The following is a 19,793-nucleotide window of genomic DNA, read 5'->3' on the forward strand; positions in this document are numbered from 1 at the left end:
CTGGAGGCAGGAGGGGTGGACATTATGTTACATTATGTTATTATGATGTTTAAAAAAACCCATGGTGCAGCACCATAGTCCATCACATCCCTCATGTTACAGAATGTAAGAAAATAATGGGGTTTCCATGGCATGCCATAGTTCAGTAGCTCCTTCTGGGGAGTAGATTTATATTTTCCCCTTTGTAAATTTACTTTTCTGGCCTCTTCTTTGGATACAAAGTTGGATAAACTACTGAAGAAAAACTGGTTGTGCACCATTGGTATGTTAGATGCTAACAGAAGGACAGGAAAGAGTGAAAACCTAACCACAGAGGAGCTTCCTTGAAAACATACAAAGAAAGGAATACAAATCTAGAATCTCTTGATTAATAATGCCATGGTTTGTGAGTAGATGGTACTCTGGCCTCTGTTCAGACACTTGGTAGAAGCACACCTGTTACTCAGTCTTTGGATGCAATTCCATGTTGCCATCTGGCATCATCACAGCGTTGTTGTCTGTTGCAGCATATGAGGTGGAGATCCTCGGCAGTACAAAGAAGAATGTCTTTGATTACTATGAGGCCAAAATCCACAAGATCCTTAAAGCATGTAAGTATCAAAATGTTTTCCTCCTTTCATTCACCTGTAGAAAAACTAGATTGACTAAATGTTAGCCAGCATGAGCCATGCAGATGCCTTCTTCTGCCATGGAAAATTTGGGTCAGATATATTTCCACAGTAGGCTTTCAAGAAGTCTTATTTACTGCAAGGCTTGTTTGGTGCAGCTGCCTCACTGTGCAGTTAAGCTCTGGGGTAGTTTTTTTAGTTCACATTGTGCAGTCCCAGAGCACACGAGCTTCAAACATTTCAGATGAAAATAAACCAGAAGAGACATTCCAGACTCATTGAGTCCATGGTTACACACTGGAGCTAGTCTAAGATAAACCCCTCCAAACACATGCATAGTGGGGGTATTATGTCTTCTGCATCAACTATTTTATTTTCTTTTATAGACTGTTGACAGATCCTTAATTTTTCTTGAGTGGACATAGCCACTGACCTCTCTTCTGATACTAAATGAAGATTGTGGAACAGGCTAAGAGTTGTCCACAGTGACTTGCCTGAGGTCAATAAAGACAGGAAAACTTCTGGAACTTCAATTTAATAACTGTGCTAAAGAAATAAAAAGGCTTCTTTGTTGTTAGGTGCAGTGTAAACGTTTGCACAGCTCTCAATGTCCTTTTGCAAGTCTGCCATCCCAGCTGCCCCCATGTGAACTTAATCAGCAGCACCAGAGAGCACTGATACTCTTCAGAGTCATTTCTGGGGAAGCTGTCAGGTGACACACCAGATTTCAGCTGCTGTGGTATCATGTGGTCACCAGTTTTGAGTTTGGCAGCCAGAGATTGCCTTTAAAAAGGAGCTTCAAAGGTTTTGAAATCTTCCCTCTCTGGAACAGAATAATTAACTCACTCCAGTATTTGCCCAGGGGCCTGGCAATGTCACACAGTACTTTCTGGCACACAACTTGTGATCTGTGCCCAATGTTCAGTAAAACAAGGTCCATGCTTCGTGATTCCAGAGAGAGCATCTGACATACCCAGGGCTTTCCTTATGGAGGGAAATGATAATGTACCTGATGGTCAAAATACTGACTGTAGGAGATTATGGTATCCCAATGGAAAGTTTTATTAATCTCTTGAGAATGCCTATAGGATTTAAAGGCTTTCAGGCTCTGGGTTCAAATGCATTTGTACTCACAACTTGCAGGAAAGCAGCTGAAAGATTTTTGGGTTTTGGTAGCTGAGAGAAATATCCTTTGAATGTGAAGTTGAAGGGAAAGGATGTCTTCTATTCCAACATACTTGATAATTCTTTTTGGTTTGTGCTGATAATTCTTTTTTCCTGTGCTTCTGAGCATCAGGAAGCTTTCAGCAGATTTGGGAAAGGCTGGCAGGAGGCACAAACTTATATGAGGAAGAAGAAAAAGCTAGGTGTTGCACCCAAATCAGCCTGTGACTGAGCTAGTGTTATCTCTTGTATTCTCTACAGCTCTTTTGAGTGAGGTTGGCCTCTGTTGCCATCACCAAGTTTAGATGAGAACTAGTGGGGTAAAATTCTCTGGACCCCATCATTATTTCCTTAACAACCTTGGAAGTAAAGGGTTGGTTCAGAAGACAAGTGGAAACACTTATTTGTGTTTGGGAGTCAGCAAAAGAGAATATTGCAGGTGTGCTTCTCAGATTACTTTGGTTATTGACAGAATTAGTGTATATGTTTTGAATGGCTAATATTTGTGCTGTCCTATGAGCCCTCCAGGAGTCCTTTTTAGGAACAGTGTAGCCCATACAAAGTAGTAGAGACTCTTTCTTTTTCCTCTTCTTCCCCACCCCCCTCCATCCCCTTTTTAAACATTATTTCCCATTACAGATTCTAAAACTCTAAGTAAATATTTACCTTAAATTCCACTTGGATGCTTTGAAACATAAAATTTCAACTTTTTTTAATTGGATATTTAAAATTGGAAATTACGTAATAACCACTCGAGGTAATGACTCAAATGCTTATGATCCCACTGTCTGAATTGTATTAGGCCATTTGTGAAGCATATGAACCGAGAAACACCTTGGCAATTTAAGCCAAATGAGGCATAACATCATCATTTTCTCAAGTAGTTCTGACCCATCTCTGCATTCCATGAACAAAATGAAAATTCAGGACATCATGTAGCATAGGAACAGCAAAAAGGTCTTGGGTTATATGAGAAAACCTACAGGACTTATATTCTCTCTAAAAATGTAGATGTATAAGTAACATACATTAAACTGATGCAAGTTGTACCTAGGTGGTAGATAAGGTTCTTAAAGCTAGGTTTCACAGATCAGCAGCCTATGCCAAATTCTCTGAAATCGAATTACTATTAGAATATTCTACTTCAATTTTCATTCTACTTTTAGGATTTTGATAACTAGTCTTTCCATACTTGTAATATAATACTCTGTACTAGAGCAGATGATGGACAAGGTTCTGTTAACGGATAAAAAAGACTGTGGTGCAATTTATGTGTAATTTACAGTAACTTTCAAATTATCGTTAGAAAGAGAGTAAGAAATTAGAATATTGCTGTTATTTGCCTTTTTTTTTTTTTTTTTTTCAAATGGACTTTGAAAACTGTTGTTCTAGTTAAACAACGTAGTTTAACTGGACAACCTGAGACTGGTCAGAAGAATAAGTGTCTTCTCAGCTCTCATGTCATTGCAGTGTCTGAGCAACCACCTCATCTGCCTTGGATGCTCACTTCTGTATTTGGCAGTGCAATTCTGAATTAATAAATTTCTGGGCCAGAATCCAGACCAGAGTCTTCTAAATTGCTTTAACACGGAAATCACCAGGAGATTGTCCTGTGTATCAGATTCAGGGGAAGAGCATAAAGGCTGCATTAGCAAAGTTCTGGTCAGGTGTACTAAGGAGAGTGAGATTATAATATTGTCTGCTGCATTGCTGAGCCTCAAAATGTTTGATTTTAGTTTGCTAGCTTTTAAGAGCCCCCTGAACCTGAGCATTCTGAAATGGAAGACAGCATGTTCTATTTTCCTTGGCTTTTCCTTCAGTCGCTGGGACTGAAGTTAACTTCATAATGTCTGAAAGGTCCTAAGGTCTATAGGAAAATATCTCCTTCAATAATTACTGCAAACACCAAGACAACCAGCTAAAGCAAAGGTGGCTTACTTTCTATCAGGTCACACTAAGGGAAATGTATCCTACCATAGCAGGGCCATTTATTCACTGGACTGTGGTGGTGTTTGCAGGGATCCCAAGATGAGGGAAGAGATGAGAATCTTGACTCCATGTTTCAGAAGGCTGATTTATTATTTTATGAGATATATAATATTAAAAGAAAATTATATACTAAAACTATACTAAAAGAATAGAGAGAAAAGGATTTCATCAGAAGGCTAGCAAAGGAAAGGAATGGAATGATGAAATCTTGTGACTGCTCACAGCCTCGACACAGGTGGCTTTCATTGGTCATCAAGTAAAAACAATTTCGCATGCTGGGTAAAAAATTCTCCAAATCACAATTCAAAGCAGCAAAACATGAAGAAGCTGAAGCTTCCCAGCTTCTCAGTAGAAAAAGATCCTAACAAAAGGATTTTTCAGAAAATACGTCTGTGACACCTGACAAGCCCAATTCCAAAGTGGAATATCACCTTGGCTTAGCAGTGGAGCAAATGACCATAGGGGGTTGTGTCCTGTGGGCTACAGTTCTTCTTTCTGTTCATAATGTTCATCATTATGTTCATAATGTTCATCATGAACCTCTGTTAGAAAAGTTCATGGGGTTTTCTGTTCTTGTCCCACAGCTGCAGATGAAAGCATCCAAGTGGGTGAGCACCGACAGTTCCTATCACGCTCCATGTGCCAGTTAAACATTGTCCCTGGCAAACGCTACCTCCTCATGGGCAGAGATGGGCAAACTGTGGATTGCAACAACAAGTAAGTGCAAAATGGTCCCTGGGCAGCAGCAGCTGCTGTCCTGGACCATAAACCCAGAGGATACTCAGTTTATTAGAATACCTCCAGAAAGTAAAGGCAAAAAAAAAGCATCAAATTTCTCAGGGGACGATTCTGCTGGATTTACTAAAATGCAAAGTGTTCCATTCTATAGGCAAAAGCAGAGCTCTGGGGAAGAGCTGAGCCATCCAATTCTATTGGCTCATGGATCTGTGGTTCCCAGATCTCTCAGGATCAAATCTGGCCCTGGTTCCCCTGGGTTAAAAACTCACAGCTGGAAAAGGACAATGGGATAAGCTACCCAGTCCATCTGTTGGAGATGCCTTAAACAGCTCCTATGTTTGCAGAAGAAATGTGTGGGACCATGACTAGGAGCAGTTCCCAAGGTTGCTGTTACACCATGCATGTGGGTAGAATATTCTTCTCATTTCTCACTGTCACACTTTAATGAATAAAAGGGAATTTATCTGAGTGGGAATTTAGTATGACATTATCAAATATTCAGGGAGGAAGACTTCATAAATGTTTCCTTTCCCTGCACAGAACTAGACAAAGGTAGTGCCTCTGAAAGCTTTTAGGGAGGAGATCTCCATCAAGGTGTGAGCACCACTTCCTAAAAACCTTAAAAAGTTCCATTCCCATCTCTATATGATGCCAAAGTGAGTGCCTAGGTCAGTGGCCTGCTTCAAAAGAAGCCTGATAGATACTGGGGTGTCCTAGCAGAGGTTTAATCTCCAACATCTTCTCCAGTTCAGGCACGAAATACTGGAAGTTACACAGCTTCTCACGGGTACCTCTGTTGGAACTAAACTTCCCTTCACTGTCCAACTGGTGTGCACTTGGGCTTTTTGTGTCATTCTGGAAACTCTAACAGAAACTCAGCTCAAGCTTACTTGACATACTCAAAACACAAGTACAGCCAGGTTTGTCCTAGCTTGGCACTGACACATCCCAGATTTTCATCGAAGCTCAGTTAACCTGCTGGTGAAGACAAGTTTCTTGGCTAGTATAACTCTTGATTTCAGAGATGCCTCTCTTGAGGGATGAGTAGATCAGGGATTACACTTTCCCATTGCTCCATGTCAGGAATAATGACTAACCTTCTTTACTTGTCCCATTTTCCCTCAGGATGCAATACTTACTTGATGCACAAGCCTGGGTGGAGAAAATCCCGGAGGGCAGCGAGTGCCGCAGCACTCTGCGCCGGCAGAGCTGTGCTCACCTGCAGGACTTCCTGAGCACCTCTGACAGCCTGTGCCACGTCTGAACAACGGCTCTGACCCCCACATCTCTCTGGGGCTGCAGCTCACCTTCTGCCAGAATTCCTCCTGCAAAGCCTGTGCATCCCAGTGGCCCCTGTAACATGGCAGGGCTGCTTCCATTGCTGTTTCACTGATTGGGGTGTGAAGCATCCTCTTGTGGGTGTGTGCGTGGGTAATACAATAAAAATGCAGTTCCTCTACTAGTTACTGTGCTTATTGTCCCTGACACTAGGGAAGAGAGAGCAAGAGTTGGTGTCTCCATGACCTATTCTACAACAGTGCAATTTTCCTGCAGAGAGTCAAAAGAAAAACACATTGCACATTGTCTGAATAATTCCTGCAGTCCTGGGCAAAGAAAAAATATTTTAAAAAAGACAAAGACATTTTTCATGGGTCAAAAAGAAAACTGGGTCTTCATGGGCTTACCTGTGTTACACTGCTGCTGAAAGAGTAGAGATACCAACACTCATGCTTAACACAGCAGCTGGTTTCTGGCTGTAATTGAGTCCTACTGACCCCATGGCTGGATTCCATACACTTCTAAAGCTAGAACTAGAAGTGGTACACTGCACCTGCCCTGTGCTGGAATCTTCCACAGGCAGTTTTCCACAGGCTGGTAGCTCACTGAGGGCACAGAATTGCTTTTAATTGCGCTCGGTAGCCACATGTCTTTCAAGCTTTTATTTATCTTGAGTTTAACTCAAAACTGCTCTTTTCTTGGGATAAGAAAAAGTCTGTGGAAAATGTTTTGGTAACACTAATAAGCAGATGACTTTCAAGCACAGTTTTTGCTTCTTTAGCTTGCCAGCAAAATGCCATTTGGCAGTCGTGTCTGAAGCAGAGAAGAACTGTGTAGGTCACCATCCTCAGATGCTCATACCACTATCTGTGCCAGCAGCTACTGAGCACAAACATTTGCCACCTGGACTGCTTGTGCTACACTGCAGTAAAAATAAGAAGGGCCTGTGTCAATGATATGATAATTAGTAGATTCATGCTGAGGTGATTAATTTGGAGTCAAATGATGCTACTGATAGAAAGGGCAACAGTGATGCTCATGTGGCCAAGACATTACACTGCAGCAGCACCTACCAAAACAGCTCCATCACCAGAAATTTCAGATTCACAGAAGACAGTTCATTGCCTTGTGCCTGAACTCAGAACTGAACAGCCATCTTTGAAGGCTGCAAACTCAAACTTAGCATCAGCTGGACCTGGATATCAGCAACATCTTCCTCTCAGATGCCAAGCGTTGCGTGGATGGAGGGTAGGGAAGGCTCATTTCAGGAAAACATCTGGACTGCTTCATGGCATATGTAAAGGAAGATAAGAAACCTACTGAAGGTATAAGACAGGCACTTAAAATGACAGAGGACCTTGAGGTTTGCCCCAGCTTTCACATTTATGAAATGTGATTGTAATGCCTGGTCATACATTCTCTTTATTACACAGCTTATATAGATGTCAGTGATATGGCAAAATACAGCTGAGGTCAGTAAAGCAAGTACTAATTTCTATTAATATAAGATAAAGAATAGGTTGTTGCACTGACATACCCATTATCCAGTAATTCTGCCAATATTTATGAAAGAATACCTCTAAGGTTAAGCGCCAAATCCTTCCTTTCCACTCCACAAGGCTTGAGTTAAAACCAATGTCTGACCCTTCTGCTGTGTAGAGTATATCAACAGCTCAGAGGTTCTTGCCTGGTAAACAAATCACCAAATAATTGCAACACTCAAGACTCTGTAAACTGTGGTGAAAACATCTTTGAAATTTTATATCAGATCTAACATACATTTTACATATTTTCTTCCATTTTACTTGCAGATGAGTCTAGGCTGGAACTGCTTAGTGTCTGAACTTTGCAAATGCAGTCTCAATGTGGGAGCTGTGTGTGACTATTAAAGTTATTTTGGGGGCAGAGGTAATAAACATGATTCTACTTTAACTCTGCCAATTGGGTCCCCTTTGCTTCCTAGGAAAACCTTTAAATATCTTGGCCTAGGATCTAGCATAGAGCAATCTCTATCCCCCTGTACGTTTCTGCCCCAAACTCCCAAACATATACATAGGGAGAGGGAAGACAATGGTGGAGTTATTCTGTGCTGCCACAGCTGTTAATGTTTGCAGGTAACGCAGGGGCAGAGCTGCTGGAGACTCAGACAGCACCATGGAGGCCCTCTGGAGAGCTTTGGAAGCATTCATTTCTCCTTCAGCTGCCACAACCTGCAAAGGAACAGAAATGGAAATGGCATGGAAACGCTGCCCATAGTGGTGAAAATCCAGCTTTATAATGAGGAGAAAACCAACTAGCTTGGATACCTGGAGCCATAGGACAAGAGGAAATGGCCGTTAAGTTGCTAAGGGGAGGTTCTTATTGGATCTTAGGAAAAAAATTAGGTTGTCAAGCATTGGAAGAGGATGCCCAGGGAAGTGGTGGAGTCATTAACCTTGGTGGTTATTTAAAGGGTATGTAGATGTGGTGCTTAGGGACATAGTTTAGTGGTAGACTCAGCAATGCTGGGTTTAAGGATTGCATTTGGTGATCTGAGAGGTCTTGTCCATCCTAAATAATTCTGTGGTTCTCTGACAAGAAGATGAAAGCCTGGAGGTGGGTGTCACCTGTCACGGGTCTCACCTTAGCTTTTTTCTCTCGAGCAGCCCCTGCCTCAGCTGCCATTGCCCTCTGCATGGCCATGGGGATCCGGATGTCTTTGATCTCCACACGAGCCACTTTGACTCCCCACTGCTCCGTGGCACTGTCGAGGGTGGCCTTGGGGACAAACAACACGCCAGGAAGAGCACAGTGCTGGCAGAGGGAATGCCATGTGGTGTGCCCTGCTTGGACAGAAGGACGGGGCAAACCACACAGCAGAAAGAGGGATGCCCCAGGGGCACCAGCACCCAGCATGGTGTGTGCACAGTGGGTACAACAGCCTCAGGAAACACCTGCTGGTCAACACCAGTGTCTCCTGTGGGGCTTCTCTCTCACCTACTAAATTATGATCCCCATCCTCTCCTTAGGTGGTGGGCAGTTATGAACTTCTCCCTTTAACAAAGAAATACTACAGCAAGTTCCTTAAACGGCACAACACAGTAAAAGCACACTAAGGGTGAGACACAGGACAGCCCTGCAGCACTGGCAAACTCATCTGGGCTCTGGCTCCTGGGCACTCCTGCAATCCACACCACCACCATGGCTCTGTCTCTGCACAGCCACTCTCCTGGCTGCAGAGGGTACAGTCTCTCTTTGGTCTGACCATGCCTTGTCTCTGACTGAAATTAGCAAATTGGGTATTGGATTTGTCCTCTGCTCTCTGCCTGGCTGCCAAATCAAAAAAGAAACCAGATGGCATTTAAAAGCATACAGCAACTCAATTTTGTACTCTCAGTTGTAATTGCAGGAGATATAAGTCTTACCTCAATCAAGGGTCTGCTCAAGACAGAGCTTCCCCTTGAGCAGGGGATCTCTTTCTCCGTGTTTGCAGCTGCCCTGTGCAAGGCCTAAGCCATTTTTTTTAAATGGCTGGATAATTTCAGAATTTTAATTTCTTTTTGATAGAGATAATTCTGCTACAAGAGGCTGGGGAAATACCTTTAGAATAATTCTTTCTGACTCTAAGCAATAAAAAGTATAATTGAAAAAAATCATAAAGGGAGATTTTGTTATGATTTTGTTATGTTTTGTTAGAAAGAAAGAGAGATTATTTCTAATTTGCTACTCCCCAGAAGACACCTCCGTGCTTGTGAATTTTGAGTGCCAGATTTACCTGGATACTGTGTGCAATCTCCTCACGACCTGCCAGCAGCTGAACTAAGCTCTGTGTACCCAGAACGTTTCTCAGGGCTGTCTGTGCCAGGAGCAAGGTGGCAGAGTGGACATCAGTGACATTGGCAACTGCACTGACAGCGCACCACCCCATCCACCTGGGCAGTAACAGCATCCCTCGTGAGAATCTGCATTGGAGAAATGCACACAGTCACAGAAAGATCCAACAACACATCCTTTCCCTAGGAAGGGAATTTTTTTTAACCCTTAGTGAGTAAAAGGCATTGATAATTCAAATAAACTAAGAATTTCTCTTGATTTCTTTGTCATTCACCCAAGAAATTACTTCAAGAGAGCTGTCCAGCATCAACAAAGTTTAAGCTGGGGGAAAATGCTTTACATACCTTCTAAAAAACTGCTTCAATTGTAAGTGAATCTCATAATTTGAATTAATTTCTTTTGCAACTATAAAAGATGGCTATCCTCTTCCTTTCTTTTAGAAAGGTCCATTAATGAGTTTATACATTTCATGCAGCTTGGGAGATTTGTGCTACTTCCCCTAAACAATGTATTTCTAAGAAATATCAACACACTAAAATAAAAAGTGCAAGAAATTGTGAGAAGAAACTGAAAGAAATATTTAACCATTCATAGAAGAGTTGTCACTTTTTGCCAGACAAGCTTCTTGTGCCTCAGAAGGCAGCTGGCCTCAGTGGAGAACTGATGATGGCCCACTAATACTTTCCCTCCTCAGCATCTTTTGCCTGCAAAGGGATGCTTCACAAAAACCCTGCCAAATGCTGCAGAAGCCTGGCCAAAAGCTGCTAAGCCTTATACATTACAAGTTCTGCAACCATCTTCCTTCCAGCCTCACATTTTGCAGGAGCCATTTTTCATTTCACATCACACGCCCCTTCACCCTGTACTCTAAATAAAAGGTTCTTTCTGTTTACAAAAAGATAGTAGCCCAAAAAAAGGTCTCCTAGAGAATATAGTAGGAAATTCTCGGGGCCCAAGGAGTCTTGGAGCTGCCTCTTCTCCCTCTGCTCTTTGTTTAAAGAAGAGGACAGAAGTGTCAACTCCATAAGCAGAAGAATGTTTCTGCCATGGGACTGAGGCCACACAGAACCAAAACTTGATCAGAACAGGATTGTTCAAAAACTCGTCCTTCAGAATAAATTTTTCAGTCAAAATTTGCCAACAAAATGCCAGAAGATTTTTCCTATTTGGATGAATCTTGGTTCCTCCATCCATTCCTGCTTGGGCCTGAGTTTTGTGGAAGGTTGTCTGATAATTTCTGTTAATTTAATGGGATTTGTTACCCATGGTTAATTTGCCTCTCCAGACATATGTAGAAGCCTCTTTTGAATGGTGAGCTACATGGCAGATCCAATTTTATTAGGACATTAATTTGCAACTGGGAATTTTGTAGCCCACTCCTGTCTTGTCATCCCTGTCTCACATTCACACTTGTAACTCCCTTCCCTTATTTTTGACATCACAGCTCTGAACACCATCTTGACCTGCAATGATGCACCTGCAGATTTTCATTAGGAGAGTCACAGAATGGTTTGGGTTGGAAGGGATCCCAAAACTTCTCTCAGTTCCAACCCGCCTCCCATGGGCAGGGACACCTTTCCTAGACCAGGCTGTTCAGAGCCCCCTCCAACCTGGCCTTGAACACTTCCAGGGATGGCACACCCATAATTTCTTTGGGCAAGAAGTTGTGTTGAGAGCAGCTTGAAATGCAGAAGATACAGCTGAAAAGCTAAGTTTCATATGGTAGCTAAATTCCATATGGTAGCTCAGTGCAGCAAAATTACAAAACATGCATTCCTTTTATGTTATTATTACATGAATTTGCTGCATCTTTTGTTCCTGTCTTAGATGGCTGCTAGAGAAGTTACCTCTTGTGGAGGAATCTTGCAGGCAACCATCCTCAGATCAACCTTGGTAAATGTATCTGTACATGGAAGTACAAGGATCATTCCTGAAAAATAAAAATTATTAGATGAAACACCTCTGAAACTAAAGTCCAGATCCATGTATCCTAGAGATAAACAGATGGATTCGGAATAACACTCTGCCTTATCTCTGCAGCTGTCCTTTCTGCTTACAAGACATGACAACAGTGATGTTTTGCATTTTCAAATAACAGAGGGAAGTGCAGATATCTGCAAATAATGTGAACTCATTAGAGCTTAATGACCTAGGACTCTTGTCTGGAAATGGGCACCTTGAAGCTCTTGTCTGAAGTCTACCATGAGACTTTTGGCAAAAATTCCTTCCATGCCTTTAATTTTCCCTTTTTATATCACAAGCCATACATGGTTCATTATGTGTCCTCAGGAAAGACATCACGCAGGTTATTCCTGCACCACATGAAGAACATTGTCCCAAGAGGTGACAAATCCTGTGAAGGAGTCTCCACTCTCCTTCACTGGAGAGGGAGACTGGACAAAACTTCCAATCCTCTCTTGTAACCTCAGCACCTTGCTTTGGCACCCAAAGCCACACAGGAGAGCCCTGTACAGGCCTAGCTGCTCTTTGGACCGCATGACTACTATTCAAGAGGAAGGACAGTACCTGAAAAGGACTTTTTCCTGTTATTTCAACTACCATTGCCCAGAGGTGGTAACTGCACCAATGCAGACTCCTCATGCAGCTGGGTTTGGTTTGTGATTTGTAAGCTGGTCCTAGGGAACAGCCCTGGTGCAGCTGCTGCGTGTCCCTGTCCTGACACATTTACCATTTTCAGGGCAGAGGACAGCTAAGGAGCTGGCAGCAACAAGCTGTGCTGGAAGTGAGGTGCAGGGAAAGAGGCCACAGTCACCCAAAAAAGACCATGGCAGACATGAATACTGCATTTAAACCTCCCTGCAGTTCCCCTGACAGTGTGTGCAACATGAACTCATCCTTCTGTTGCCCAAATTGCTCAGCAGCAAAGTCACACCTGGTATCAAGGTTCTCAAATTTCTGTGCTAGGACAGGAGGGGGGCTGTATCTCCTCTCGAGAAAAGTAAACATTCTGCAAGTAAAGGAACTGCAGAGGGGACCTTCTCATTCCCCTCTATGCTATGAAGGATTTAATGGAACCTCTGCAATTCTCTATGAGGTCTGAGTGCATTGTAATAGCATAAACAAACCCAGAGGACTTTACCAGAGAAAAACTGCATGCACTCACCTGGTCCCTTTGCTTTCTTAGACAGGATGCGTCCCAGACGAAATACAACAGCACGCTCATATTCTCTGACAACCTAGGAAAATATTTTAAATTTAGAATTTTACAACTAATGCTATTTTCATTCCTTGGTCCTTTAATTTTTGGCACCCATATTAAATGTGAAGAAAGTACAAATGACATAGGAAGCAACAAAGCTGCAAATCACTTTCTTCATGTCTTCTACTTGACTCATGATTTGCTGGAAAAACTCAGCCCTTGCCCATTGAAACACGTTACAAAACAGATCACATATTAAAATATTAATAGTGATCTAAAAAGAACACCCCAGAGCTCTCTCAACATCAGCAGTACACTCAGGGAAGTTGTAGGCAAAGGGGCTCTGACTTCAGGTAATCCAAACCACTTCACTTAGTGCATCATGCCTACTGAAGGCCTGGTATCCAACTGATGTTTATCTAGGAGTTTAACTGATGATGAATGTTGAGACTGGAAGAAATTAAGTGAGGAAGTTGTGGCAACACAGAACATTTGTGGAAGAACCTGTGTGGATCTCATTTCCAGAGCACATCTTTGCTACAAACCCTTATGATTCCCAAAATGTGAGTGTGAGGTGCCTTGTCTAAACTAAATCAGTAAAAAAGTAACAGCAATGATAATAGAGCATTATTCATGTGCTTCAAATCCTGCTAGCTTACCTTGATACACACCCAGATGGAAATAGGAAAGGTAATAAGCACCAGAAGGAATGAAAGTGAAACCAGGATCCAGCCACAGACACCAATTCCTTCCTGCCTGTCAGCTGTAAAAAACATAAGGAAGAAGAGCAATGAATGCAAAATTTGAGAAGTCATCCCAGGGATGTACATCTAGCCCAGCTGCAATCATATGGGACCACAAAGTCCACAGAAACTCACTCCCTCTTCCTCTTTCCAAAGAAAGCCATAAAACACCTAACCAAACATTCAGCTTTATCGCCTCTCAGCGCAGAAAAATAAAAAAGACTCAGAAAATATATTTTTGCAACAGGAAAATGAAATATATTACCAAAGCTGGGGGCTATAAAGAAGAAATAAATGAATGGGTGAAACCATGAGTATGAAACTGTTGGGTGGGGCAAAGGGTTTAGTTTGTATGAAACAGATAGCAAATAAATAAATGAGGGGAAGTCCTGCCTTCTTTACATGAACATTTTTAGGTATATTAATGGACCAGTACATCCACAGGACTGTTCAGCAGAACTTTAAAATTAGTGCTTGTCAAAATGCATGCCCATGCATTTTAAGCAGTTGTCTCAGTGCATTCAGCTCATCTCATTCCAAAATTTCATTCTAATGAAATAAAACAAATATAAAACAAATTTCATTATTTTAGTGCCCGAAGGGAAGGCAGTAGTAAAGTAAGTTATTTCAGAGGTGTAGGGCAGGACTGGAAATTTCTAATACCAAATAAAACTCACATGCAGACAGAAATGAGAAATAGGAAACAATTCAATTTATACTTTGTAAGAAAAAAACAGATTGTCAGGACCCTGAAACAGCAGGAGGCTCCCTGATCCATAAGGCAGGAGCTGGCAGAGCAGGACTGGCAGGTTTGTCAGAACACTCCCAGCAACCCCGGGGCAGGAGGACACACAGCACAGTCCTCCTGAAGCCCCTGCCCCTCCTGAGTCCCTGTGCATGGCCAGGCTGTGCCTGCTGCTCTGGTGGCTGCACACCTGGGTGTGACATGGGACTTGTGACATGTGACATCCAGCCCCTGGCTGCTCCCAGCTTTGCCCATTCTGCTTGTGAGGCCCCCGATGCAGACTGAATTACTCACAAATGAACATATTTGCATTCAGAAGGGCCCTGGTTCAGGTGTCCCTGAGAGCTGGGCACAGAACTGGTGCATCAGGAGCCCAGCTTTCCTCCTCACCCTTCCCAAAAAACCAGCAATCTTAAATCCCTGGTTGTTTTATGAGGTATCATCAGGCACTTTGCAATCAGTGGCAAAATTGATTTGAGGAGCTTCCCTAATCAAATTACTGTGCAAACCTTAACGGCATGTGTATAAAACCAGGATTATTAGGATTTAGTGTGAATATCTTTAACCCTTTAACTGTTATCTGTTGTCCTCACATTACATTACACTAGTGGTGTAGGCTACAACAGGTACATAAAATACCAAAGACACCAGTCAGGTGTCTTTCAGTCAGTGGAAAGAGATCACAGAAAGTCACAGAATAGGCATCATTCATAATTCTTAATCTGAAATTGGAGCAAATTAATCATGAAGGGATTTTTGTTCAGCAGAACTAAGCTTTTTTACTCTCTCTTAATTTCTCATAAATTACCAACTTACAGAAAACATCTGAAGATATTTTTCTCCAGTAACAAATTTGATTATGAATAACCTCCTCAAAAGCAATTTTGGGTTGTAGCGTCATCTACCATCATCCACATGAGCCCACTGTGAAGATGCCTGGTGAGAATGGCACAATCCACAGACAGGGGAATAGATGGGAAGAAATGCCAGCACTCAGCAGATTGATGCTCAAGCAGCTGAGAAGAGTTAGGGGTCAAGGTATCACTCCTAACCACCATGGGCAAAAAGCATGCATCCAAAACTTGACAAAGTACAATTGAATCCTTCTCCACAAGAACTGTCCTAGAGATCCTGATGTCAGCTAATAATGTAGGTTACAATCAGAAAAGGAGAACAGGAAAATATTTCATTCTTTGAATGAAACTCCTAGCTCCCCCCAAGCCACCATAGATCTCTGAATACCCCAAAGTTTCAAACCATTTAACCACACAACAAATTAAAGACTCTGGAAAAAAAATAATAGTTAAGAATCAGTCACAATCCCATGTATCATTGACCTGGGTTTGCCATGCCTGTATATGGATTATAATACTCATAACCACCAAAAAACCTCACTTGACTCTTTAGTCCAGAGCACATCAGGAGCTACCATGCATCACAAAATGTGAGAGCTCATCACTCAGCAGTTGTGTAAAAACTCCAAGGTGATGGAATAAGATTTACTTTGTTTTATCTTAATGCACTCATTAGGGTACATCACAGACTTGGTAAACAAACTCATTATGTGGGTTTAACACTTGGAAAGCAAATTAAAACATCAGTATGGGCAAAAATCTCCCAGGCCTCCTACAGGAACAAAAAGATGGAGTAGATTCAGACTCTTTAACCACCATGCTTTCTACTCTAACCTTTCTGCTTTCTCCTAAGGGCTGAAAAATTCTCCTGTCTTCCCTAACTAGATCCTATTTTCCTCTCTCCAGTCCATCCCTCCATACAGAAGTGTATCAATAGCTGAATCAGTCTTTCTCATGAATGGGGTCATGTTGGCAGAAAGTAGATGCTGATGCATCCTGGCAGGGCAGCATGAGGCAACTTGCTCTGTCACTAACAGCGGCACATTCTGAGTTTTCATCTACAGTCTATGTCAGAAATCTAGTGTAAAACAAATGTACTTTTTTTGTTTGGTTAGTTTTGCTCCTTTTTAATATTATTGAGAAAAAATCCACTCACACACAAAAACAAGGCTTACCAATTAGATGTTCTGTGTTCATTTTCTTGGGTCTCTCTGTCTGGGGATCCATCCCCTTAGAGGGAAGCTCTGACCCCCTCATAGATGAGACAGCAGCAAACCTTGAAACTGCAGGGCTTGTGCAAGATGCAGAAGAGAGAGGCAGGATGAGAGAAGGAGAAATCCCTTGCATTGGAGTCTTCTGGGAGTTGGTTACCCTGGTGAAGAGAGGATGTTCCCAAACACCAAGTCTTGTGTCTCTGATGTAGCTGGATGTATTTTGTGGCTGTCCTCTGTCTGAGGTGCACTTGGCCCAGCTGGTCTTAGGCCCCACACAACACAAGCTGGAAATAATTTCTGTGAATTCGTCACTAGAGATTAAAACACCCACAAAAAAGCCAGGAAGATGAAGTGAGTCCTGTGAGCAGCAGCTGAGGTACAGCCTTAAGAAAACGAGGCTCAGGGGAGATCTCAACCACCTCTACACCTGCCGAAAAGGAAAAGGATGTTGTAGCAAAGTGAGGATTGGTCTCTTCTATCAAGAAACAAGCAACATTACAAGAATAAAAGGGCTCAAGGTGTGCCAGGGGAAGCTTAGATTAAATATGAGAAAAACCTTACTTCACCAAAAGAGTTGCCAAACACTGGAACAGGCTACCCATATAAGTGGTAGGGTCTCCCTCCCTGGTGGCATTTAAAGCACATGTAGCTGTGGCACTTAAGGATGTAGTTTAGCAGGGGACTTGGTAGTGCTGGGTTAATGGTTGGACTCAATCCTAAGTGGTCTTTTCCAACCTGTGATGCTATAAAGCCAGAAGGCAGATTGCATGCTGCTCCTCTGCTGTTTTGGGGCTCAGCTGCTGTTCAGATCTCAAACACCAGCATAATAAACAAAACTCCAGATGAGGTCTCCAAACCGTGTAGAATAGCTCACCACACCCCTCTTCACACTGTCCATCAGTCCTACAGGCTGAGCCCTGTAGAGCTGGATAACCTCAAAACCACAGCAGAAGCATTTCAGTACCCAAGTCTGAAATGTCCCCCAAGTAACAGTATTTTTCACAAAATATTTTGACAATCAAATTAAGCACAGTATTTCAGACTAAGCCATTTCTGAAGGCTGTAGCAGCAGAGGGCAACCCTCTCAAAGGGCAAGGCTTGTTGCTTGTTATTTTAATAAAATATGAGAGGTGGCTTTTTTATATGTAATCTATGAGTTTGATACATAGCTGCATTAATTACAGGGCTGGTTTTTGTGGGCATCTGTTATCTAGAATATATCTGAAGATCTGGCTCCAGCTTCATTTCACCCAAGTCCTCCTTCCTGCCAGTAATCACCTTGGCCCCAGATGGGTCATTCAAAGCTGACTGTTCCCCAGAGAATCCTTTTCAGTCTCACAGAGAGGAAAGTACAGGTTACAAACAGACATTTTACATTACAAAACAGACATACAGTTTACTAAACTGACATTTCAAATCCCACTGAAAGCCATAAGCACAGCCTGAAAAATCAGGATTGACATGCTTATTGCAATATGGTCCCAAAAATGTGACAATATTAATTTTAGACCATTTGTAGCATTTTCATCATTATTAGACTTCTAAACACTGAGCTGCATGATCACACCTCTTCAGGACAGATGCTTACCAGTAGGGTAGCATGTGTGAACAGTGACAAGAGAAATGTGGTTTAATTATTTCAGAATCAAAACATAATATGCAAAACTATCTCAACAATATCTTTTTCATTTTACAGCAAAACTAAAGTTATTGGAAATAGCTTAATTCTGAACCATTTCAATGCCACAATTTAAACAGCTGTTTATACCATCAGATAAATGAGCAGCACATGCTAAAAGGTAACAGACATAATTGTTTCCTGTTTATTGACAACTTCCTGAGGTGACTGTAAATAGTAAGGTGAGTAAAGCAGATGGTGTTTTGTGTTTCTGTTCCGGAACATCACAATATTAGGTTTTTTTCATTTTAATATTAGGGTTTTTTTCATTTTAATGTTAGCTGCACTTTTCCCCTCTTTTCAAAACTTTGAAATCAAAGCTAGGGCAATTTTAACACTTTCTCCTTGGGGCTATACTGGGGCATGTGGATAACTCATGTCCCAGATTACTACAGATCGCTCAGAGACTAAAACACATGAGAGCTTTGGGGCAAAGCAGTTTACAAGCTATAAGTTCACTGGGTGCTGAACAGCCTGGTGCACTCCTGTGACACAGGGCACAGCCACAAAGACTGAGCTCAAAGCTGCTTCAGCAGAACTTACTCACTTAGAAGCCACATCAGATGACTGGTTCAGGCTGCTCTCAGTTCAGCTTTTTCTGCAGAGTTTTATATTTGTGATACAGCTAAAGCCTTCAACTTCTATTCCAAAAGCAGCCGGAGGGCTCAGGTCAGGCACGATCAGGTACTTACCTCTAAGTACAATATTCTCCAACATTCCTCTGCACCAACAGCTACATTTACAAACTGCACTAGTCCTTGACAGTCTCTACAATGTCAACTTTCTCTCACTTACCTCAGAATCCGGTTGTAGAGCCTTAATCCACAGCCATTTGTAAACAGTGCCAAAAATGCAAAGAATTGTCAGGCAGTCCCCACATGAGATTTGTAAAAAAAATTTGTCTTTTCCTGACCTTCTTAGGTCCATACTACTTTCTTTCCCATGCACTGGGCTTTGGCCAGTCCCTATAGATTTCTCAGCCTAGTCTTTTCCTGGCCCCAAGTTCTGCCTACTTGTTTCAGGCTCGGCATTCCCTTTCCCCAGGTCAAAATTAAGGAGACAGGACAGGACAGAGCAGATTAACAGTACTGTCCTTTTGCTTGTAAGAACATTCCCATATTGCTGCTCCTCCTCATGAAAATGGCATCAGCTTTCAACAGCTGAAGGTCTGGAGATGACAGAAGATCCCTCTTGATCCACTAGAGGAAATATGAGAGAGAGACAAAGGTATTGCTCCTCTATCAAAACAGAAAGGCAGGCAAGTCGCAAACAAGCCAGAACATTCATACCATGGCAAGCTTCCCTTCAGGACCAGGCAAACTCCCAACACTCATTTGCAAACCAGAGGAAAAGGACAGAAATTATTCTGTTTTGTCACAGACATCTTTTATGAAAAATAATTTCCTTAGGATTTTTCCTCCTGAGAAGCTGAGAGACCTCAGGAACAAAATGTAAACAATAATTATCTGCTGCTGTGGAATGCAACAGGTGGATCTGTGATTGGTCTCATGTGGTTGTTTCTAATTAATGGCCAATCACAGTCAGCTGGCTCAGGCAGAGAGTCCGAGCCACAAGCCTTTGTTATCATCCCTTCCTTTTCTATTCTGAGCTAGCCTTCTGATGAAATCCTTGCTTCTATTCTTTTAGTATAGTTTTAATGTAATATAAATAATAAAATAATAAATCAAGCCTTCTGAAACATGGAGTCAGATCCTCATCTCTTCCCACATCCAAAGACCCCTGTGAACACTGTCACACTGTTTCTCTCCTATTCACTGCAGCTGCAATTAAAGCACTTGAAAGAGACAC

General features: G+C 42.1%; 2 protein-coding genes across 5 annotated transcripts in view; one reads left to right on the forward strand and one right to left on the reverse strand.

Annotated features, from left to right (window-relative positions):
• The window catches only part of LOC102075062 (complement C4-A), a 52,882-nt gene extending 46,924 nt beyond the window's left edge, over nucleotides 1-5,958 (forward strand). For all 4 annotated transcript variants that reach the window (XM_026790701.2, XM_026790707.2, XM_014264024.3 and 1 more), the window contains 3 exons: nucleotides 507-590; nucleotides 4,346-4,478; nucleotides 5,625-5,958. In XM_026790701.2, the coding sequence (XP_026646502.2) occupies nucleotides 507-590; nucleotides 4,346-4,478; nucleotides 5,625-5,763 (356 nt within the window). In that variant the 3' untranslated portion in view covers nucleotides 5,764-5,958. The remainder of the gene's footprint in view (nucleotides 1-506; nucleotides 591-4,345; nucleotides 4,479-5,624) is intronic.
• Nucleotides 5,959-7,136: 1,178 nt separating this feature from the next.
• STOML3 (stomatin like 3) lies at nucleotides 7,137-17,975 on the reverse strand. The gene is given in 8 exon segments (XM_005482431.4): nucleotides 7,137-7,987; nucleotides 8,400-8,534; nucleotides 9,532-9,673; nucleotides 9,675-9,718; nucleotides 11,438-11,520; nucleotides 12,715-12,787; nucleotides 13,410-13,513; nucleotides 16,268-17,975. Coding segments are annotated over 8 exon segments (954 nt in total). The 5' UTR covers nucleotides 16,440-17,975; the 3' UTR covers nucleotides 7,137-7,786.
• Between the last annotated feature and the right edge of the window lie 1,818 nt (nucleotides 17,976-19,793).

This window comes from Zonotrichia albicollis, chromosome 2, assembly GCF_047830755.1.
Source record: "Zonotrichia albicollis isolate bZonAlb1 chromosome 2, bZonAlb1.hap1, whole genome shotgun sequence".
Lineage (NCBI taxonomy): Eukaryota > Metazoa > Chordata > Aves > Passeriformes > Passerellidae > Zonotrichia > Zonotrichia albicollis.